Source organism: Aethalodelphis obliquidens, unplaced genomic scaffold (assembly GCF_003676395.1).
Source record: "Aethalodelphis obliquidens isolate GAN/ISIS:26980383/991018 unplaced genomic scaffold, ASM367639v1 scaffold19, whole genome shotgun sequence".
Taxonomy (NCBI): Eukaryota; Metazoa; Chordata; class Mammalia; order Artiodactyla; family Delphinidae; genus Aethalodelphis; species Aethalodelphis obliquidens.
The window spans coordinates 8,782,736-8,807,692 of NW_020837963.1; the positions used below are offsets into that span (position 1 = coordinate 8,782,736).

Below are 24,957 nucleotides of genomic sequence, written 5' to 3' on the forward strand. Positions count from 1 at the left end.
GCTTTGTTTTGCAAGTGTGCCTTTTTTGCATATAAATTATGTAAATTGCTCTATTGATCTACTTGGACTCATCCTGGACTCTTTTCTTTTCTCAACAATCCATATCTAATCCCTCAGCAACCCCACTGACTCTACCTTTAAAAATGGATCCTGAATCTGACCATTTCTTATCAAGTCACATCATCTCTCACCTGGACTATGGCACTAGCCTCCCAACTGGTTTCCCTTCTTCTTCCAATAACCCCTATTCTCAAAACAGCAACCGGGATGATTCTTTTAAAAGAAGATTTCTCAACCTCAGCACAATTGACATTTTGGACTGGATGATTCTCTCCTCTGAAGGGTTGTTCTGTGCATTGTAGGATGGGTAGCAGCAACCCTGGTCGCTTCCCACTACATGCAAGTAGCACCCTTCCCAGCTGTTACAACCAAAAGTGTCTCCAGTGTCCTGGCTGGGGGATGGGAGTGTCTTTCCCTATTCAAAACTACTGTTTTTATAACATAAGTTGGACCTTTGCATTGTCTTGAAAACTCTCCACTTGGTTTCCTTCTTTGTCAGTGTTAAAGCAAAGTTATTTTGCTTGTCTACCAGGTCTTACACGTCTCCCTGTGACCTCTTGGTCTTGTTTCCCGCAGATTTCTTCCCCTAGATACCTATTCTTCGCCTGTTATGGATTGGATATTTGTGCCCCTCCCACCGCCCTTGCCCTGGCAAGTTCTTATGTTGAAGCCCTAACTCCTGGTGTATATTTAGAGATGGAACCTTTGGGTTTATTTGGGGGCCTCATGACGGGATTAGAGTCCTCGTAAGAAGAGGAAGAGAGATCAGGATATAACCTCTCTCTCTCTCTCTGTCTCTCTCTCTCTCTCTCTCTCATATTATTACAAACATGTGGATAAAATAGCAAATTACTATGAATCAAAAAATGAATCATTTCTTACAAGGAAATGCATATAAATTTCAACAGTGGCTGTCACCAGGTGAAGCAGGATTATGAGCGAGTATTATGACATTCGGTTTTATGTTTATATGTTCTTACCTGTGTATAGTAAATATGGGCAACTTGATTAATAATAAGGTTCTGAAAGTTGATTGGTCTCTTAACAATACCTGGCATTCCAATGCTTGTCCACTTTTCACTGCCATCTGGATGGAGAGATTCCTATGCACTAGATACCCATTACCTGGTACTTTTTCTAAATACTCTGAAAAACCTTTCTCAGTGTTCCAGTTGACAGCTGTGCATTCATAAAAAGCAGTCCATCCCCCTACTGATGAAAAACACAAGGGAGGAGAAAGCCAGCTTACATTTTACCAAAATGAGGCAGGGGATAAAGGTTCAAACCCAGGGCAGATTAAGCAGCACATCGAAGTTTCTCTTTTAAGTGTTAATTTTGCATGAGGCCTAGGGAATGATAACCTAGAAGTCAGACTGTGTTACCTGTTGAGCTGAAAAACAATCCCATTACAATTTGCCCAGTATCACACAGCAAAATCAAGCTATGGTTTAGAGATTCAGCTCTTGAAGCAGCAAAGAGATGAGAAAGCTACTCCCCCACTCTACCTTGGCCCTTATCATTTTTCTTTACCATTGGATTTAGCCAGCGGACACTCAGACAGTTGCCTGGGGCACACACTTCTTGCCCTTTAAAAACCTCAGATCTCTCTGCAAAGCCTCCACTGCTTTGTGGAAGGTGCCACGTGCTCAGAATGTGTGATGGGGAGCCTCTGTGTGGGACCATGGCTTCTTGAACTTCACATCCTGTATTTGTATTTCTGAATTTTGCTCCCTGTCTTGTAAAGGGAAGAGAAAAAGAAGGATTGCTGTGTTAAGAACAAAACAGATTCAGCAACCTTTCTACCTGTATATTTGGTGGTACTGGACTAGGTCAGCAAGTGTCCTGACACTAAAATTACTTTTCCTGATTCAGTCATGGTAATTTTCCAAGAGTTCACTCTTGGTAGATACATCAGAACTGAGAAGGGTAGTATGAATTCATATACTATTTGCTTACTTTTGCGATGGCCTCAGGGAAATAATTTCATGGGGGATAAAACTGCCAGATAAAATACAGTATGGCCAGTTAAGTTTGAAATTTGAATAAATAACAAAAAATGTCTTAGCATAAGTATGTCCTATGCAATATTTATTTAATATCAGCATTTATTATCTTAAGCACATATATACTAAAATGTTATTTGTTGTTTATCTGAAATTCAAGTGTAACTGATATCTTTAATTTTTATTGGCTAAATCTAGAGATGCTAATGGGGGAGAAACTGGAACTATCCTTTAAAATTTTTCATTTCATCCATTGCTTCCCTACATTTTTCGGTACGCGGGCCTCTCACTGTTGTGGCCTCTCCCGTTGCGGAGCACAGGCTGCGGACGCGCAGGCTCAGCGGCCATGGCTCACGGGCCCAGCCGCTCCGCGGCATGTGGGATCTTCCCAGACCGGGGCACGAACCCATGTCCCCTGCATCGGCAGGCGGACTCTCAACCACTGCGCCACCAGGGAAGCCCTGTTTCCCTACATTTTAATGATACTTAATAAATTCCCATAGTAAAATGCACTCGTGTTTCTTCCTGTTAAGTCTTTGCCTTATTGAAATTCAGTAATAAATGCCATAAAACCTCATTCATTTCTAATTTCCGTTTGTTGTAATAAAAACTTGAAGTCGAATGGCTTGAACATAGTCTCTCTGAAGGGCTGGAATGCACACAATCCTTGAAAGATATGACCACATCTTCTGACAAGTATTTTTACCATGTCTCTTATTGTAGTCGAAAAAAAGCACTGATACTTCACAGAAACCGCTGTGGTCATTGGTTCTGGCTTTGGTTAGATACACTTTCTCACTCTGGGCTGGCTGCAGTTAATGTTTTGCATTAATATGAAGCATATAAAGTATACCTCCAAGGCTCTAGCAGAATGAGTGCTAATATGGTTTTGCCCATCTGGAGACTAAACTGGTCTGAGGGGCAGGTCACCCAGGCAAGTGTTTAGAGTTCCAGTATTTTTAAATGCTGTAATTATACTGTGGAGCTAAAAGGTAATGAAAGAAATGTAATCTGATAAAGAATACTATATTTTCCAAAACTTCTTTTGCAAGAGGATTATAGCTATTGCAGCTGATTAAAAGAAATCTTTTGACAGCTCCTTGTGTGAACAACCAAGAATGTTCCAAAGAACATTCTAAATGTTCAATTGACTCTAGAATTTTTTTTTTTTTCCCCTAATCCAGTATGGCCATTTGGTGTCCAGAGTGCTGGTAACAAAGGAAAGATGAGGTGTCGTCACCAATAGCCCTCTTTCTTAGCCTTTTCCCTACTTTTTTTTCAGCCTCTCAAAGAGAACTATACAACAAATATTAATAAAATATGTGTTGGGCTTCCCTGGTGGTGCAGTGGTTGAGAGTCCGCCTGCCGATGCAGGGGACATGGGTTCGTGCCCCGGTCTGGGAAGATCCCACAAGCCGCTGAGCGGCTGGGCCCGTGAGCCATGGCCGCAGAGCCTGCACGTCTGGAGCCTGCAGCGGTGAGAGGCCCGCGTACCGCAAAAAAAAAAAAAAAAAAAAAAAAGTGTTGAAATGGTATTCAGTTATTCGCATTCCTGGATCATCCTGGTAACTTCATCTTTCTACTTAGAATTGACCATATTGCACAAATGCACCAAATATGGAACATTATAACAAGATAGTTCAAAAAACACAAGGATCCCCAAGCTGTAGGGATCCCCAAACTTCCCCAGCTGGAAGTTTTGGAGAAGCAGTTCTCAAGCTTTAGTGAATGTGAGAATTTCCTGGAAGGCTAATTAAAGCACACATTGTGGGACTCTGCCCCATTGTTGCTGACCAATTGCATGTGTCTGGGGTGTAGACTGAGATCGTGCATTTGTAACAGGTTCCCAGGTGGTGTTGCTTTTCCAGGTCTGGGGACCTTAGTTTAAGAACCACTGTGTCAGATTTATAATCTGATATCCTAAACCAAGTAATGTTCACATTAATTAGGGGACCTGTTAATTCATGGGTTTCTGTTTTGTTTTTTAAATCCCCTCCCCCATCACATAGCCTCACAGACATTATAAGCTTTTGCTAGGGCTGATTCCAGAGTGGCAGCTGCACATGTAAGTGATGTTTGATTAATTGAAAATGGATTATATTCCATCACCCATAGAATAGTTTTAATTTCTTTCAATGGAGGTCTCTTTCTTTATCTTAACACAAGAGAAACAGATGCAGTAGAATATATTTCTAAGAAAAGATAATACTGGCAGAACTTTCTGGGTTGATTCCATGAATTTGGGGATCCACAGACTCTCCAAGCGTCCCAAAGTAAAAGTTTTCATCATTTGAAAGAGACAAAATTATGCAGAGTAAGTTCTATGGGGATTTGTATGACATTTTCTAATCTTAAAATCTTTTAGGAGCTTCTTTTTTACATTCATGCTACTTTTCATAAATTTCATTTTTAGCTTTTATTGCTTTAAGCAGAAGCTCTAAAACATTGGACTTGGAAAGGAGTTTCTGACTTCATAGGGAATTATTTTTCACACTTAACAACGTTTAATATTGTAGATGAAATGTCATACCTTAAAAATCCATTCTAAGTCTGCCTCTGTGACTGGCCTTTGAAATTAACAAGAATATGATAAGGAGAGCAAGCACAAAGGGACTTAATCTTATAGAAACATTTTTATTATTTGCTTGATCATTTTGGTGAGTTTCTAAAACACATTGAGGATCTTCTCTATCTCTAGGTGCTCAATTAATATAAATCTGGAATATCCCTAGGAGTGTTTCTCCTATGCTTATTTATGTTTGACAAAACTAAAGCAAATAGATGTTAATATTTCTCCTTTGGGTCACCTCTTAAGAGGAGGCCTTCCTCTATATTTACATTAGGAAAACATTAAAGGTTTTGCTGTGTTCGTATCTACTTATGAACTACCATCTTTCAGAAGAAGAAGAAGAAAAAGAATAATGTCTAAGGAAAATATGATACTCTATTTTTCTTGGACCAACACAGATAAGAAACAATACCAGTTAGTTAAATGCATATATGGCTCTTTGCCTAAATCCTAGACAAAGAAGATTTAGGAATCTTCCCAAGACAAAATTTGGAGAGAGAGAGGGCTGAGACTCACTTATTCTTATCATGAACTCTGGTATCAGACTCACTCATACAAATTTCTTACTGGATGGGATTTTGGTATTCTCAAGTACATTTCTCTAAATATAATTACCTTATGTAATTTTATAGCAGGCCAAAAGGATTGCTTCTATGAAGCAAGACTGGGAAATGTTACTATTTGAGGGTTCAACAGAATGACCATGGGCATCTTAAAAATAAAACCAAACCAAAACAAAGTGAAAACTTCTCCTGTTGGCTTTCTTCTGGATGAAATTCTCACCATTGTTATTCTAATGTAAAATCCTCTGTAAAATTGTAAAGTAGGTAGTTTCATTTTGACTCTTCCAAAGCATTCTTCTATTGCTTTCTGATTAAATCTTTCACCCATTTCCTAGGCGATCTGTATCCTCATCGAACTCTGCCCAAATTCCAGCCACAATTTTTTGAGCCACAAGTTCCAAATGTTATGTGTACTTCTTTGCTTTCTTTAGTTTTATCATCTTTCTTTCTCTGCTCCTACATTAAATCAGTGTAGTTGATTTCACATTGAATTTTAGATGAAACAATTTGATATAATTATTTTATAAGATATGATACACTGGTAGGCCCATCCCTCCAAGGGGAACTAGTCCTCTAAGAGAAGAGGGAGGAGCATAGCCTAGATTGAAGTCAGTGTAATTATCAGTGAGACATTTCTTAGGCCTGTGTATACTCTCCAAGGGGGGTGGAGGCAGCTTGCCCCTACCATGAGCTAAAACTTTGAAACCAGGACCATTGGAGACACACCTCTTATTTCTCAACAGATTATATTTGCTTGGGTCCATGCCCATCTTTTCTAAAAATGAAATAACTAATGCAAGTTACTTCAAGCAGCGAGACACCTTTATTCCAGAGTCACATGTTCAAAATATAATTGTGAAAAGGAGCACAAAAGCTCACATTGCCAGCAAACTGCAAGGGTAATTGTATTGAAGAAATGTTAATCTTTATTTAACTTTCCCAAATTATGTATTCACAGTGCTGAAAACTGTCATAACCTCCTTGTTTCAGATTAAGTGGATTATTTATTTGTGATAATGGGCACATATGCTCATTAACATGGTGTCATAAACAGCTGTGTGAAATATACTGTGTGTTCTGTGACATAAATAAGGTGTTCAACATGAGGTGGTTGTTTAAAATATAGGCCCCAGGAAGAACAAAAAAGCAATCAGTGCTTTTTAATATAGTTGCCTGGTCTTAAATTCTAAATTTTTTTCTGCCTTATTAAATGCTACTTGTATGGAAATTGCAGGTATTACTCTAGTGAAATATCTTGACATTTAAGGACATTAGAACTTCTTTCTACTTTCTCATCCTTGGTGTATCTCTAGCTAGCTGTTCACTGTTAGCAGCTCAGTAAGCTTAGAGCAGCGTTCATTTGATGGATGTCTTCAACCCATCCTAATTCTGAAAGTTCCCAAACTGGATATTGAATTTAGAGATCATCAAGTTCAACACCCTCATTTCACAGAAGGAGCTGAGCTTCTGAAGATTTAAAAGGCTTGTTTGAGTCCCAGATCTTTAAATAGTAAAGCCAGGACCAAGGGCTAACTATCCAGACTTCTGAAGTGATGTACTTTCCACTAGAGGGGTGGGCAGTAATAATTAGGCTGGCTACACCAAAATGATATGACGGGAGGAGGGCCTTATTGGACAATGAGAGGGTGAGGCTGTATCTTTTGGGATTTTTACCATTATAATTTACGGTAGACACGATGCTCACTGTTATTTTACAATTTATAATAATTTGAGCAAACTTCCAGCTGCTTTCTTTGGGTAAATGACCTAGTTGGATGAAATGAGTGTATGACAATGAATGATGGGCAAATTTAAACAAAAACAGTAAAGTAACAGACTTATTTTGAATATAAGGTTTAGAAAAATTGGGTTTGTGGGAACATGGCAGATAACACCATGGAGAAACAGTGAGAAGCTGTTCAGCTTTATCTTGAAAGTGGAGTATACAAAGCTAGAAACGAGTCTGTCCATTGGTGCTAGTATGGGTCAATCCTTTATTATAAGAGTACTGATTGTAAGCAATTTAGATGCCTGCCTTTTAAATAATAGAAAACTGGAACATTTTCACCAAGTATAACAAAAATTGTTCCCATCACAGAAAAATTAAGGAAGCTAATGAAGTTGAGATTGTTATCCTGGAAGATTGAAGCCAAACATAACTTAGGGGAGGGAGTATTTTTAAAGAAATTAAATGTGTTCCTCTCCTCTGCACTGTTACACAGGGTGATTCAGGAGAAAAATGGGATTAAATGGAAGCAAGAAAATTCAGTTAAGACTCTAAGAATGATTCAATATTGAAAGCAAGGGATATTGTAGAATCCCTAGGCCCAGAAATCATTGAAAATGAAATTTAAAGTAATTGAACTTGAGTGATTTAGGTATACACCTGTCTGAGCAAAGGGTGAGCCCCATGACCTCCTGAGACCTCAGCAAAGTCTTTGATTCAACAACCAAATATTCTGCCAAATGCTGTGATGCCAGCCCTGAAAAGAATGTACTTAAACTAATTGTAGGTGTTTTACCTCCTCCAGATTCTTAAACAACCTTCTATTCTTTCTGTTGATTTCTTATGTTCATAGATGTTTATGAGAAAAAATCCAACTATAATATTCACCTAGACTTCCTGGCTCGTGAGCAACATTTGGATGGAAATTGAGACACATCACGGGTTTGTGACTTTAGGTGGTAGCTTTATTGACTTGCTTCTGCAAGTGGCATCTCTTACCTATTTAAAACACACCTGAGCTTTGTTCTAAATAACTTGTCCCACCCAGTTTGGAGCTGCTTTTTTGTTATTATTGTTAATGAAATACTGTCTCTGAGTGGATTTCTTTTTAAATTCATTGGATACTAAACTCAGCATGCAGAGATAGAAATAGCACCCTAAATCTTAGCTACCCCACTACTAACCATGGCTACTTTATTTATTTATTTAAAATATATATTTATTTATTTTTGGCTGCGTTGGGTCTTTGTTGCTGTGTGCGGGCTTTCTCTAGTTGCGGCAATTGGGAGCTACTCTTTGTTGCGGTCCATAGCCTTCTCATTGTGGTGGTTCTCTTCTTGTAGAGCACAGGCTCTAGGCACATGGGCTTCAGCAGTTGTGGCATGTGGGCTCAGTAGTTGTGTCTCATTGGCTCTAGAGCACAGGTTCAGTAGTTGTGGCGCACAGGTTTAGTTGCTCCGTGGCATGTGGGATCTTCCCAGACCAGAGCTTGAATCCGTGTCCCCTGCATTGTCGGGTGGATTCTTAACCACTGTGCCACCAGGGAAGTCCCACCATGGCTACTTTGGAAAATATTAGTCTATTCTGTCTAAATTTTCAAGTGTTGATTGATATGTGATGGTGGCCATGCCTAGATTTCTATAAATTCTTAATTTGTTATATTATTACTTTTGGGACCGATAGTTTCATTAATTGTGGTCACCTCAATTGGACCCTTTTTCACTTCTTTAACACAACATCCTTGATTTTAAGTTTCATTTAGCCTTGGACAGTATTCAAAGCCCCCAGGTGTTTTGAAAAAGTTTTGTGAAGAAAAGGCAGGGGATTGGCTCCTGAGATCTATTTGAATAAGTGACCATATTTCCCTGTACTTTCATGTTCCAGGTTTCCAGATTAAGTCTTTCACATCACTGCGCTTCCTGTCGGAACCTTCTGATGCCGTCACGATGCGGGGAGGAAATGTCCTCCTGAACTGCTCTGCAGAGTCTGACAGAGGAGCTCCAGTTATCAAGTGGAAGAAAGATGGCATCCACCTTGCCTTGGGGATGGACGAAAGGAAGCAGCAACTTCCAAATGGCTCTCTGTTGATACAAAACATACTTCACTCCAGGCACCATAAGCCAGATGAGGGACTCTACCAATGTGAGGCATCTTTAGGAGATTCTGGGTCAATTATTAGTCGGACAGCAAAAGTTGCAGTGGCAGGTAAGTGGATTTTTCCTTCTCCTCCTCTTCCTTCTCCATCTCTTCTTCTACTCCTTTTTTTTTTTTTTCTTTTTGAGATTAAAAAAAAAACCTAATATTTGTAAAAACAATGTATATTTTTTAAGAAAAAGGAAAAAATGTAAAAACATGTATGTTTATTTCCTCACAGTCTTGATTGACTTTTTGCCTAAATTAGCTTGGAAAACAATAGAAGAATCTCAACAATTAACATAACGTGATGAGATTTTCCAAAACAAAATTTGGTTCAAGTTGACCCACTACTTATGTGTAAGGAAGGAGTTTTCATTAATAGAAAAATATTAGAAAAATAATTTCCTAATTAATTCCATCTTACAGCCTCACTAATGATGAAAATTTGCAGTGTGTGTGTGTGTGCGTGTGCTTGTTTATTTGTTTGGGTTGGTTTTTTTTTGCCTTTAGAGCAGTGGATTTTATTTTAATTATAATGGCTATAACATATAAATCTCTAAATGAAAAATAAAAATTTGAATAGTGCTTCCAAATATCTTTATGCTTGGTAATGTATTGACTCAATAACCGAATAATAAGATGAAAAGTTTTTCTTTTTATATATATTTTGAAGTGGTGCAGACCCTGAAAGAAACAGTACTGAATGTTCTGGAATCCATGGATATTGCTCTTTTTTGCCCCACTTATTTTGGTTAGAGGGTAGCTCATGATTATTTCTCTTCAGAGGTAGACCTGTAGGAAGAAGAATTAAATTTTCCTCATTTCTGTAATGATTCAGCTAAAAGTTGGGCTTTGACTTTGTTTTTTCATCTTTTTCTGTTGTTTAATTTTGATATTGGTCACAAAACAAGGCAAATGGATCCAACCTTAAAAAAATTTAGGCCTTCAGATAGGTAAACAGGTTTGAAGGGCTCCTTTCAAACTTAATCTTCAGTTCTATTCACTTGAATTAATAGGCCATAATGTAGTCATTTGATATGGGTTTCCTTTCCCAGGGTCCATGTAGTCTGTATACAGGAAGACTGATGAGAATGAGGACTCATTTTCAGCCATGACATTTACTAGGACAATCAGGCAGGACTCTTGTACTCTTGTACTCTTGTACTCTTCTAGTAAAGATGCGATAAAGTTGAAATCTGAAAAAAGGGATTTTGTCAGATTATGATATAAAAAATTAGATCTCATAGATAAGCGATCAGTCCATAAATTCAACTTCCTGCCACTCTTTTATGGCTTCTTTTCCCCACCAAGGACTCTCTTTCATATTTCAGTTAAACAAGACTATTCTAGAGCAAAGATGTCCTGGCGATACAGTGGTCAGCCATCTTGGTTTAACTGGACTGACCTGCTTTTAGCACTTGCAAGTACTGGTCCTGAGAACCCCTCAGTCCCATGTAAAACCAGAATAGTTGGTCAACCTACCTAGTGGAACCTTCCACCTTCTCTAGCAACGCTAGACTGAAGCATGGGTGCCGAGCGTCTCCTTCACACATGAGGTGGCACCTGATCAGGAAAACCAAGGCTATCAGCCACCTGGGATCTCTGAGTGATGGGTGTCTGAAATGTGATTGACGAGCGTAAAGTGTGGAGAGAACTGAAATTCTATGTTAATGATGATTGATTAAAAAAGAAAAGTGGAGCAAGTGTTGGGGGTTAAGGTAAAAACTGCTTTCCTGGAATGCTCCAAATGAAGCAGAAAGGGTACAGTCTGATTTCCCGCATTTGAGAATTTCTGGACGCTCACATCCCATCCGTCAGTTGCCCACAATACAACGTAGCTCTGCTGATTTGAGTGAATCAGGCTGGTACTTTGATGCCTGTTCCAAAAGGCACACACATATGTGTGCTGTTAATGAAAATGTCCTGGTAAGTTGTGGTTTCTGTTTCCTGTGATCTAGATTCACTTTTACATGCTCTGTTTCAATGGTGAGATGAAGAACAATCCCTTCCCTGTGAGATATCAAAATAAAGTGGCTTCTTCTTTTGACTTTCGTATTCTGTACAAGGATAGGCTGGCAGATTCAGTCACTGAGTTACAATTTAATATTAGATTGTATCATTTCAAGGCAATGAGGCTTATTCACAGCCTTTTAAACACTTACCTTGCTGTTTGGCAACACAGCATATGTCAGTGTTATGTCTGCTGAGGTTAAGATTGCCAAACCACTGGAATGCACAAGGGGCATATATCTTCCCTGTAATAAAGACCACGGGCCTGATTTAATCTCATTTTTAAAACGTTAGCAATCAGTAAACCAGCCACTCCTAAAAGGTAACAGGCAGCTTTTCTTTGGATGAGAAAAAAAAAAAAAAAAAAAAAAAATCTGTTCTCTACCTCAGGTGCATTTAATAGAATGCTTCTCTTCCATTTTTGCTTTCTCAAAGTGTCTTGATAAAAAGAAATGTGGCAAATGAAATCGGTCCTTAATCAGTCAGCTTATTTCATGCAATGATCTTGCCATACACCATTCATTCTACTTTCTAAGAACTTCTCAAGTGCTCTTTAAGCCCTGAGTACATGCTTAGCTGGAGAGGGAGAGAGAGTAGGAAAGGGAAATGAGGGGCTACCAGCCCATTCAACATCTTGTTAAAAATCTCAGTGTTACCAGTGTTACGGCCTACCGACTGTCAGTATTTCTGGGAATTGTGAGTTCTATCAATAAGGAACACCTGGGTTGTTAAATCTCTATTTGAAAGCAACTTGGCCAGTACTGGCTGAAACTTGGGAATTGTATTTGTATCCAATTAGCTCTAATCTAAAATGGTACAGTATTTATCTGCATTGTGTACCTCTATTTAGCATTTCTAGATGGAGAACAGCTTGAAGAGAGGAGCACAGCCAGACTTTGTTTATATAACTTCTTCTACCACCCTCTCCACTCAGTACCTAGAAAATCATCAGACGTGTTTAGTAGTTTTTCAGTAGATACTTGTTTTACCAATGAAGATGTGGGGCTTTCTGCCGTCTGTGGAGTTTCTGGCCAATGTTCTCTTCTTCCTTCTCTTCCTCATCCACTTCTTCATTATTGACCTTGATGTGATTAGTTAAATTTACCTATGTGTGTCCCTACTCCTTTTTTTTTTTTTTTTTTTTGCGGTACGCGGACCTCTCACCGTTGTGGCCTCTCCCGTTGTGGAGCACAGGCTCCGGACGCGCAGGCTCAGTGGCCATGGCCCACGGGCCCAGCCGCTCTGTGGCATGTGGGATCTTCCCGGACCGGGGCATGAACCCGTGTCCCCTGCATCGGCAGGCGGACCCTCAACCACTGCACCACCAGGGAAGCCCTGTGTCCCTACTCTTGATGGGCAGAGTTGGAATAATTTGATTTATATCTCAATAGTCTACAAATTCATTAACTATTAGAAGATGGACTGTGCTGGAATATTCATGCTACGTGAAAAAAATAAAAGGCATGTGTCAGTTCCTTATTTCTTCCTATAACATCAAGATGAGTTTGCGTCTGGCCAAGCACGTCTTCCCTCTGCCAGATGTCACCAGCTATCTGAGCCTGTATTCTCTTCCATAAAACAGACATAATAGTAATCTACCTCCTAAGGCTGTGCTGGCTTTCAAATAACATCTAGGATGTAAAGCCATAGTGCAGAGTAGATTCTTATTCAATAGCAGCAATAGTATAAATAGACTTAATAATGGTTATTGTGTTATTACAATTATTACTACTAGGAAATGACAACTTTCAATATTCCCATGTGGTGGTACAAAAAAATTGGGGGGGAAGGAGGTAAATATAGGGCGCAAATCCTGAGCCATAAATATTATTGTCCTAGATCAGATGTCTGCCTTTGCAATCCATAATTACAAACTGGCAAGACTGAATTGAGTTTTCAAATGGTTGAATCTCTCTGCAGTTTGTTGGCCAGCAATGCCAAAATCAGTTTAACTACAAAATTCATTTTTCAAAAGTTGATCTATTTTGTCAGTGGAGCCAGTATAATTTGTACTGGGTCTAGACCAAGCAATAACTGCTGTCATTTTGGAAAAAAGATGCTGGGCAATCTTCTCAACCGAGCCTCCTTGATGCCCTTCCAACTGAAAAAGAGTCACCTAGGCTGGGTCTACAGGAGCTACTTGGTCTAGATTGGGAGTTTAAATAATGCTGATGTGTAAGAAAACCAGATCACTACAGAGCTCCTCCAAATAATCATGAAAGAGTCATCTTATTCATTTTCCCTGATTACACCACCACCACACATCCACCATCCAACACACCCACCTACCCACATGACTACTTGCCCATGTACTTCTCCTGCAGGGCTCTTAGAAGCCCAGTTGCAACCTAAGTGCTTCCTCTGCTTGTATTCACACTCTTGGGGCTGGAAGGCGGCCAGCCTCTCCTCCCTCATGTGAAGCAACACTGACTGCAGGATACATTATAGAGCATTTGTGTCCAGGTAGAGTCTCTTTGTTGTTGTTAATTTTAAGCATTTATGCCTTGAATATTAAAACCATTGACTTGCTTTTTTTATAGTCCTTTGCTCTTTGCACAGTATATTCATACACATTATCTCATAATGCTCAAAAAAGCCCAGTGATATAGATACCCAAAATGACAGAGAACAAACTGAAAAGAGGTAGGTGGCTTTCTACAGGCAGAGACTAGAACTCAGATTGTCTCACTCTGGCACACACTTATTCCCTTATCATTTTGCTTCTCAGTCTAAGGACTAGGTTTAAGGATACTGCGAATAGTTTCCCACTTAGTCATTTATTTTTAATCATTCAAACTCTCCAAAATAGAAACTAAGGGGAAAATAATAGTAGATTTCTTTTATCCATTTATTGCCTTGAAAATATCAACTTCTTATGGGTATAGGGGTTCAGAAGAGGCCTCCCCAAGATGTGCTACTTTGGTATGTGGATTATTTTGCGCTGAAAGCAATGGAGATCCTATGGGCTCAAGAGAAACTACTGTCTGTCCCTTAATAACCTAGAAGAATTTAAATTGGGGATTTTTCCCAGAAAAAGAGTTATTGCCAGAGATACACTTTATCTAAGTGGCCCCATCTATATGGCAGGACAAATATCTAATTACTAAATGTCTGCTCTTCTTTATATTGTCCTGTGAGTGACCCTCCTGTCCTGGGAAGTCCTGGCCTGTATCCCACTCCTTAGCTCAGAACAGCATATATACCTCGTTTTGGTTTTCTGTCTTTGAACCTCTCACATATGTGGGTTCTCTTACACTCTCATATATGTGGGATTCCTGTACGTATGAAATTAAATGTGGTATTCTGTTAATCTGTCTTATGTCAATTTAATTCTTAGACCAGTCAGAAGAACCTAGAAGGGTAAAGGATAGACTTTTCCCTCCCAACATGGGCAAACACTATGATTTGGATGTTTTCTTCTAAGATAAGATTCTGCTAGCACAGCTATGCATTAAACAATGACACAAGATCAGTCTCTCCTGAAATGTGGAGAACATGTGATTTTTAAAATCAGCTTATAAATAGTCTTTCTAGGGGCAAGATTTTGGTTACCTTTTATCTTTGTAAGTGGTTTTATAATTCAGGTCGAATTTGCATTTTTTGTCTTGAAAATCAAGAAAATAAAAGGCCAACTAAATTGCATTTACTTGTGTTATTTCATTCAGGAGCATATTTTTTTCACTTCCTTATTACAATAGATGTTTCAAGATGCAAATTGTAGCACTCTGCTTTTAAATAACACAGGCATTATAATTAAAATTCCCCTGAGTTTAAAAAAAATAATTAGTTACTTGAGGAGTAGTTTCAATGAATTCCCTTCCAGAATGCCTCCAATTTAAATGAGTTATGAAATAATTAGTGAAAGCATATTATGGTGAGAGAAGCTAGAATTGCTTCAGCAGAATGGAGCATTTTGTGAAATGATAACTTGACCTTTACGTTTTTACTTAAAAGGAAACAGAAAAAGGAGCTTGTCTTAAGAGAAGCAAGAATAAACTACATTGCCTCGGGCTACTCAAATGTTATAGAAAGGAAATAGCAAGAAAAAGTGCTCATATTCCTTTCCTCTACAAGAACAAACATAAGAATCTTGCCTAGAAGGTCAAGTTCATCCAGTGAAGCAGTTTGGAAAATGCATCCCAGTGCTCTTGAATGCTCTCAGAATTCTATTTTGGGGAAGGTTCAGTTACAGAGCAAAGTTTTACATTTTATACTGAGAGGGATATTGTTTATTTTCAGACTGGTGAGCAGTAGAATCCATTGTTCTGACTCCATAATTCTTAATGGTCTTAATTATCTTCATTTAGCTAAGTGTTCTTTTGTTTTGTGGTTAAAGCACGAGAAAGAAAGAAAATTTAAGGAAGGATTGTGGTGTTATAAGTAATTGTTGTATGTGTGCTAATCTTATAATTTTCTTTTAGTTTTATTGCCAAATAAAACTGGGATAATCACCAATATTGCCCAGTGCCTACTTACCCACACACTCCCACACCCTCAACTTAAATAATGGCATTTTAAAGAGTAGGTTTTTAGTTGCCTCCTTCCTAAGTCAATTAACTCTGCAGTAAAATTAAAATAGAAATATATTCCTGAATAAAATATGCAGAGTAGAAAGACATCGTCTGCATTATAAAAATTACAAAAGAAAACTTGACAGGGCTTTTTATAGTAGAAACATCAACAAAATAACTTTAAAAAATCTTCCAACCTTTCACTGCCTTTTCTTTGTTATGAATTCTAATTCATATGACAGTGGAAATAGTAATTATTCATTCTAAAATTCAGTATCTTAAGAGCACTGTTCTTTTATTCAACTGTTAAGCTAGCTACAGTTTGATTTTTGCTGATGCTGTAATAAAAATGAAGGGGTAATATCTAAAATAGTAATACTATTTAGTAATACTAATAGTAAAACAGTACAGTGGTAGTGTTTTAACGAAAAACTCTTTTGAATTCTAGAAGACCCCCTTGGAATACAAGAGATTTTTTTTTTTTTTTTTTTTTTTTATCAATGTCAGGCTAACAAAGACTTAAATCAGAGTAAGTAAAGTAGATAGATCAGGTGGTATAACTGTAAATCTCTGATTAAATTATGAATGATAATAAATTTAATAGAGCATTTTACTTTTATGAACCTATCACTGGTACTGATTTTTTTCTATTGTTTTTTATGTCCATGCTAAAATTTATTATTTAAATTTAGTAAAGATCTACAACTTAAGATATTTATACTAGATACAAGTCTTTCTACAAAGTAAGGAAATATTCAAGCTTAGGAATGTTCTAGAAACTAAGTTAGAAGAAATCATGGAAAATCTCAGTGTATATAGTCCCTAAATTATCTTAAACTTTTCTTGTCAGGATCCATATTTAGAGATGAGAGTACTGAATACATCAGTGAAAACATCTCCCTTTAAGAAGGTATTGCTTTTTTTTTTTTTTTGCGGTACGCGGGCCTCTCACTGTTGTGGCCTCTCCCGTTGCGGAGCGCAGGCTCAGCGGCCATGGCTCACGGGCCCAGCCGCTCGGCGGCATGTGGGATCTTCCCAGACCGGGGCACGATCCCGTGTCCCCTGCCTCGGCAGGCGGACTCTCAACCACTGCGCCACCAGGGAAGCCCCGGGTATTGCTTTTTAATAATCTACTTTTATATTTATAAGCTATATCTATATATTTTATAATAAGCAGTCTAGTCCACTGGTCATTTCTCCTATAATTGTTAAATATGTCTATTATTCGGTAGAGATGAGAATTAGAATAAGTCAGTAAGTTGATTTCTAGTGACTGGACAGCCATTGGAATATAAGAAGGAGCCACATATTCTTAGTGTAGCAAATAACTTGTTTTGGACCTTGAATTATGAGTTTAGCATGTAACAACAACAATGAAACAATGATAAATATTTTTGATAGCAAATAAATAATCACAGTAAATCCCAAAACCCAAATATATCTACTCATTTCACAATATACTGGGAATACACACACACACACACACACACACACACATACACATATACATATGTGCACACACACATATACACATATACATATGCACACACATACTAAAATAGTACAATATGATATAGTATCTTCAAAGCTGCCACTCTCAGAGCTACAGCTGAAAGTTCTTTGGAGACTTTCTATTAAAAGACAAAACATATTGCCTTAGTCCCAGATGTCAGAGTGTTTTAAACTGAAAGGCAGATTGGGAAAACTTCCCAAAGCATCTGAGAAGCAGCCCTTTTTTTGTGAGAAGCAACACATAATTCAGACAGGTCCTTAACTAGGACTTGTCTCTAAATGCCACTCAGGTACAGAGGCATCTGCTCTGACTGAGCCATATAGAGCTGTGGGACTGTGATATTGTGATTCACAAGGAGAAATTTATATTTGGTCTTTATCCCACTAATGGCACAGAGTTTCTAAAGCCTTCTGAATTTCCTAAGTGACTAGAGTGATAAGGGTGTCTTTTGTTATGTGAATGAGGTGACTTCTGAACCCCATCTAAGGATAGGGGCTCGTTGCCAGGGGAACCAACCCTTCTAGTGATGAGAAGGCTGGAACTTTCAGTCTTACCCCCATGGGCTCTGGTAGGGGAGAGGGTCTGGAAGTTGAATCGATCACTGATGTCCATGATTTAATCAATCCTGCCTATGTAATGAAGCCTCCATAAAAATCCAAAAGGAGAAGGTTCCAGGAGAATCTAGGCTGGTGAACAGGTGGAGGTGCTGGGCTAATGGTGCCTTTGGTCTCATGGGTTCCACACCCTTTCCTCATACCTTGCCATGTGCATCTCTTCCATCTGGCTGTTTCTGAGTTATGTCCTTTTATAATAAGCTGGTGATCTAGTAAGTAAAATGTTTCTCTACGTTCTGTGAACCACTCTAGCAAATTAATTGAGCCCAGGGAGGAGGTCATCAGGAACCTCTGGTTTATAGCCAGTTGGTCAGAAGCACAGGTAACAACCTGGGCTCGTGACTGGCATCTGAAGTGGACGGACAGGGAGACAGTCTTGTAGGAATGAACCCTTAACCTGTGGAATCTGATGCTGTCTCCAGGCAGATAGATAGGTGTCAGGATCGAGTTGAATTGTAAGGACACCCACTGATGTCCAGAGAAATGCTGGTGGTGTGGGAAATCACCTTCACACACACGCATTGGAATTAGGTGCAGGAACCCAAAAGAGCTGCTCTAACTTCTAGAGGATGATGAAGTCCGACGGCTATATGCCTAACTCGGAATCTAGTGAGCTCAGGTCAGTGTGATTGTATGTAAATAAATCAGTAGATATTGGTACAGGTAGGGGATGTGTGTGTGTAAGAGAGTCTGTGTTCTATCATCTCCCATCAGGATCTTTAAACAATTCAATTTACACTGTCTACATTCTAACCTAGGTTACCCAGAGATATTTAGACAGAAATACAGAGCATGCACATACACCCTTCCATTTAGATGAATCTTTTTAGCTAAGCCTCTATGTCCTGTTAGAAAACAAAATTCAGCTGAGTAAATTTAAAGATCTAATTGGTTTTACTAAATGATTCATGAATCAAGCAACATTCCATCTAGCAGATAGGAGCTCCAAGGAGCTGAACAAAATAAGAGGCTTTATAGGCAGAAGCAGAGGAAAAAGGAAATTTCTAGCAAAGAGTGGATTGTTTCAGGCAAGGTTGTCTTCCTTTGGAGGAAGTTGGGGTCTTTTAGGCAGATTATCTTACTAGTGCTGACCAAGTAATTCAGACTGACTTGTTAAATGTGTGTGGCTTAGCACAAGAGACTCCATTTTGGGCCTGTTTCTTGTTTTTTGCTGTTGTCGTCTTTAAAAATAGTTTTAAATCTCTTGATGAACAGCACAGTCATAAAATCTGTTTGATTTATAATCCCTCTAATTTACTGTTCTGTTATACACATTGCTACAAATTTTATTTTATAAAAAATATATTTATCTTTTTTATTGTAACCCAAAGCTTTACTACCCTTAAAAGGACGGTTCATGAGGTTTCATTTGCTGAGATTTTTTTACCTGGAACATTTCACCAGCTACGAATCTATTTAAGAAAATGTTTTAAAGATTAATAAAATCTATATAGTTTCAACATTAAGTTTCAGTGCTGGTTGATTTTATTGGATTGAATTTTTGTGGTTCCTCTCGCAAAGAGAAAATTTCTCCAAAGGCTGGAATATGACGTAAAAAATAATTAGTGTTTCTTTGATCTAATCATTGTTTCCTGGGGCACCCTTTGGGTCCCACAGTGCATTGGGTACTTTATGAGCAAATGTGTGGCTATTTCTTTAAGGTTATTTCCAGTTGAGTGTCAGTTCAGGAGGTGCCTTGGTTTGGAAGATGTAGTTGCAGATAAAGTAAATGTCCCCTTTAATCCTCTTCACCCCAAATGCATACATATTGTATAGATGTGGGATTTTTTTGTTTTTAGAACCTATTTTAAGAAATAGTTAACATACCATAAAATTAACCCTTTGAAAGTATGTAATTCACTCATTATTAGTACATTCATCACTACTTTCTAACCCTAGAATATTTTTATCATTTCCATTCCCCTCTTCCCCTCAGACCCTGGCAACCACTAACCTACTGTCTGTCTGCATTGTTTATTTATTTATTTTTTTTGCGGTATGAGGGCCTCCCACTGTTGCGGCCTCTCCCGTTGCGGAGCACAGGCTCCGGACGCGCAGGCTCAGTGGCCATGGCTCACGGGCCCAGCCGCTCCACGGCATGTGGGATCTTCCCGGAACGGGGCATGAACCCGTGTCCCCTGCATCGGCAGGTGGACTCTCAACCGCTGCGCCACCAGGGAAGCCCTGCATTGTTTATTTTTAACATAAACAAGATCAACTGATTATCCTTTAAATAGTCGCTTGTTTTTTCACTTAATGATATAGCTTAACGCTTTTCTATATTTGTTCTTACAGATCAGCCTCATATTTTTTAATTCTCCATAGTATTTTTTGGTTTACCATTTGTATATTGATGGATATTTGGTTTGTTTCTATTTTTTTCACTTTTGTTAATAGTGCCCTTATGTATAGTCTTGTATTTAGTGGATACTCTTCTGTGCGTATTTTTGACAAGTTCTCTAGGACGTGTACCTAGCAATATAGTCTCTGAGTCAAAGAGTATCAGCATTTTAGTAGATACTGTAGATTCAAGAACATAATGTTAGCCTGGACCTAAACATCAGAGGTCAGCATGTGTTTTACTGCCACTGACTGAGCAAATAGAACTGGCTTCTCCTTAGCTTGTAACTATCACTGAAATCTATTGCTTACTCCAATGAGTAATGGTGACTTAACACTGTTAATTAACAGTTACAAGTGTTTGCCTCACTTAAAAAAAAAAAAAATAGAGACTCTTATATACAGCATTATAGAAGAATACATCTCATCTGAGTCCTAGGATTTCCCTGTGCTGATAGGTGTCTCTCCTGCTTTGTGTGAAAGGAGTCTTCTAGTGGGTGTCATTTCATGAAAATGACTTGGGGTTGGGGCCTCTTTTAGGTCCAAAATTGCATTTGGTCATATCAGTGCACCACAGAAAAACGGGAACTCTTTCCAGGGGCCTAAAGACCCTTCAGAGTCTGGCCCCTGAGTGTGCCTTTAGCCCGATCTATAATCCTGTCCACACTCTTCCCTTCAGTTTTTATAGCAGTTTCCTAGACATGCATATTCTGGTGCTCATGGCTTTGCATATTTTATTCTGTATGTCTTCCTTTTTCATCCGTTATGCTCACTCTTGCACTTTTTTTTTTTTTTTTTTTTTAATGAGACTGGATTCATGCAGTCCATCTTTAGGAATCTTGACCTGGTCCCTCAGGCTAGGAGAGTCTCCGTCCTCCTTGTACTCACAGTAAACTGGGCTTCCCCCATTATGGCATGGAACATGTCACACTATGTCCTTATAAAATACACACACACAGAGACATACACACAACTCCTCCACTGGTCAATGACTTCATGAAGACAGATCATGTTATATCTTCTCAACTTCTCTAGGTGGGCAAACTCTTTAGAACCTGGTTAGTTTATGGCATAGCATGGTAGTCAGATGGCATGAGCTTCAGAGCCAGACAGATTTGGATCCTATCTCTATCCATTCACTAGTTCTGTAAACTTGGGCTCTCTGTGGAAATGTTCTGGGCCTACTTTCCTGTTCTTAAAATGGGCCTGCTTGGGCTTCCCTCGTGGCGCAGTGGTTGAGAGTCCGCCTGCCGATGCAGGGGACACGGGTTCATGCCCCGGTCCGGGAAGATCCCACGTGCCACGGAGCGGCTAGGCCCGTAAGCCATGGCCGCTGAGCCTGTGCGTCCGGAGCCTGTGCTCCGCAATGGGAGAGGCCACAACAGTGAGAGGCCCGCGTACCACAAAAAGAAAAAAAAAATGGGCCTGCCTTATAAGGTTGCTGTGAATATAATCAAGAAGTGCTTAGACTTACTAAGGGCTTAATGAATGAAATTTTGTTAGAGGTAGAGAATGGCAGTACTCTTGAAGATTCCTTGAATACCCTGCAGCAAATGGGAAGAGAGAAACCCCATGAAGAAGGCCTCTTTTCCTGTGTGGGATGCATGTCTGCATGCTCCGTGACTATCTGACCTGTTTCTCATCCAGGGTCTTGCTTTCCCACATCCAGATGAGCTCTGTGCAAACATGTCAGGTTTTATGTGCCTGTTTAAAGCTCTTAGTACCAATACTTTGGGGTTGATACTCCTTCCTGGAGTAAAATAATGACTACACTGGAAAGTACTTGGATAATACTCATGGTTTTGATTTTGTTCTTTGATGATATCAGAACACAACATCTCTTAATTGTCACTTAGCAAAAATCTGAAGTAAAGTTCGTCGTGGAAGCTTGAAGAGCTTTCTCTGGACCAGCAAGCTTCGGGACCCTTCTTTCTCCTTCTGGGAGGACATATGAACTGCAGACTGACTGGTTACCCTCATTGGTCTTTAACCTTTCATAAAAGTAAATGATCATTAGAGATATAAAAATACTACTTAGGTTAAGAGATTCTTGTTAATGATATGACTTGGATTCACAGTTGTGTTTTCGTATAAATCTTGATTATTTGTAACTGACTTAGAAAACTATCCCCCATTGTATGTTTGTTGTCTACTTATATTCAGAAATGCAAGCAGTCATCTTATTTTGCCAGCGGATTGGAATTTGTTTCCTCCAAATACTAAGCTATCATTTCCAAGTCTTTTTCCCTCAGAATTTGTGTACTAGACGAATGTTTCTCTTTAAAAAAGGCTTTTTGAAATGCTCGTGGAAATTATTTAAGTGATTGGCATCATTTATGTTGCCTTCGTGGCTACTTCATTTCAGCCCTTTCCCCATCAGAACTCTCACAACTTAACATGCCTTCAGAAAGTGTGAATAAGATGACACGATAATGCTGCCCCAATATGCATTTCAGTGCTTTGGAAAGGAAGCGTGAGCGCAAAGCTGAGAATATGTGTGTTCAGCCTGGTAACAATAAAAAGGATGTTTATCAATGAAAGAGAACCACAAATGGTGCCACACTTTGGAGGAGGAAAGCAATTTGGTGAAGTGAAGGATGTTAAATGTTTTAATTTTCTTCTATGCCAGTAAAATCTCGTAAAACAAGGTGACATATTAAATTTTCTATACTATAGCGGCTCCAAGAGCCTGTCAACATTTTCATTATAAACTCTGTTTTCAGGGCTTTATAGCTTGGCTTTAAGAATTCACTCTGGCCTGACATTTGGAGTGCAAGGTCTTACCTGTGTTTCACATGTTTTAAAAATTATGAGTTTATCCACTTCTCAGCTTATAATGAGTAACCTTTTCATACTTTTGCACTTGGCCTTCTGTACCTCATAAAGCAGAGGCCGAAGGCTTACATGTGGTAGGTCACCGATGGGGGAAAAATATCTACAAATGTGGTCAACACAGGTCAGGGCTGCTGATTTCCATTACTAAGACTCACTGCCATACTAGTCACTCAGTCCATCGTATACAAAGCAGAAGGAGCTCTGTCACGTTGCCCTCACCATTTTAGACTCTGCCAGATCTCTACAGAGAAGACTCTCATTGGAGAATTCTTAGTCCCCAGTCTGTTTATTTCAATATTTGTATTAGTTTGTGGATGATGTTAACACCTTTTCTTAAAGCTTCCCAACATTCATTCTAATCTTGTTGGTTTGCTGTTAAGTCTTCTTTGTGGTTGTGTGTGTGTTTTCCCTTTCTATCATATTTAGCGCTCAGTAGGGTTTCAGTTAATATATAATAATACAGATACCATTTTTACACTTTCGAATATCTGCAGTTAAATCTCCTAAAAAATTGCTGTTTGGAAGGTAACTCGAAAAGAGGGAGGGAAGAAAGGACAAGGAAGCAGTGGAAGAGAAAAAGACATGTTGTCATTTGGTATCTGGCTTTGAAATGTCTTGAGGACTGACGACTTAGTACGGCTTCCCCAAAAGAACAAACACGGGCCATCTAGAAAAATGTGGAATGCCTTCCATATAAGGCATGGTACCAAGACTTCAGTTCTATGTTGTATCAGGAGATTTCTAGGAAATCACACTTCCCGACATATGTTAGCATTATTCCACTCACCTAATTGCAGTATATTTTCATACAGCTGTCAAATTCAGGTTAAAATGTGACAAGCACCCGGGGTATAATCCCAACACTTGTTTCCATTGTATGAGGACCAACTTTTGTGCCAGTTTCCTGAAAATATTTATATTCCTCACAGCCACTCACTATGAATGTCCCTCAGGAGGAGACTAAGAGACAGATGGTCTAAATAATTTGCCCCACAACTAATGAATGTCCAAGACTGGTTTAGGACCCAGGTCTTGCAGACCCCAGAACCATATTCTTTTCTCTAACTCATCATACCTTTCTTTATGTGTACAAAGACATCTGTTTCTATTTGCATTTTTCTATCAGAATCATGCTATGCCTAACCCTATAAATGACTTATATTTTCCAGTGAAAAATGTTAAGATATGAAGCCTGGACCTCCAAATCTAAAAGAAAAAAAAAAAAAAAGAAGGATCAACTGACTCTTCAGTGGTCAAAGTTTAAACCAGGAATCTGCTTTGCTCTGCAATTTCTCTCTCATCTCACAGTTAACTCTGTCCTGTTCTTCTCTTTAGTCCCATTGCACTGGATGGACCTGCCTCCATCGAGTCATCTAAGATGGAAATCTGGGTGATGTAATTTCTCTCTCTCTCACCTACAACATCCTTGTCCAATAACTAGTCATGTCCAGTCTCAAAGAAACATACATTTTAATTTCTTTTGAATAGACTTACTTTTAAGGGCACTTTTAAGTTTGTAGCAAAACTGAGCATAAGGTACAGAGAGTTCCCATTACCCCCATTTCTCCTCACACACAGAGCCTCCCCCGCTATTAACATCCCACATCAGAGCAGCACGTTTGTTACAATTGATGAGGCTACACTGACACATCATTATTACCCCAGACCCATAGTTTACCTTGGAGTTCACTTTTGGTATTGTACATTCTGTTGGTTTTGACAAATGTATAGTGAAATGTATAACCCCTGACAACAACTCATCTCTTATAGTCTCCTTAGTTTTGCCTTTTCCAGAATAGTATAGTTGGAATTATATAGTATGTAGCCTTTTCAGATTGTCTTCTTTCACTTAATATGCATCTAAGTTTCCTCCATGTCTTTTCATGACTTAATAGCTGTTCCTTTTTAGCACTGAATGATACTCCATTGTCTGGATGTACCACAGGTTATTTATCCATTCACCTACTAAAGGACATCTTGGTTGCTTCCAAGTCTTAGCAATTATGAATAAAGCTGCTATAAACATCCATGTGCAAGTTTTTGGGTGTACATGAATTTTCAGTTTATTTGGATAAAT

The 24,957-nt window shown here is 38.8% G+C and overlaps 1 protein-coding gene across 1 annotated transcript in view; it reads left to right on the forward strand.

The window, feature by feature from the left end:
• DCC (DCC netrin 1 receptor) overlaps positions 1-24,957 on the forward strand; it is a 1,156,455-nt gene that overhangs the window by 388,631 nt on the left and 742,867 nt on the right. Inside the window, 1 exon segment of the mRNA XM_027118541.1 lies at positions 8,806-9,126. Coding sequence (XP_026974342.1) covers positions 8,806-9,126 — 321 coding nt within the window.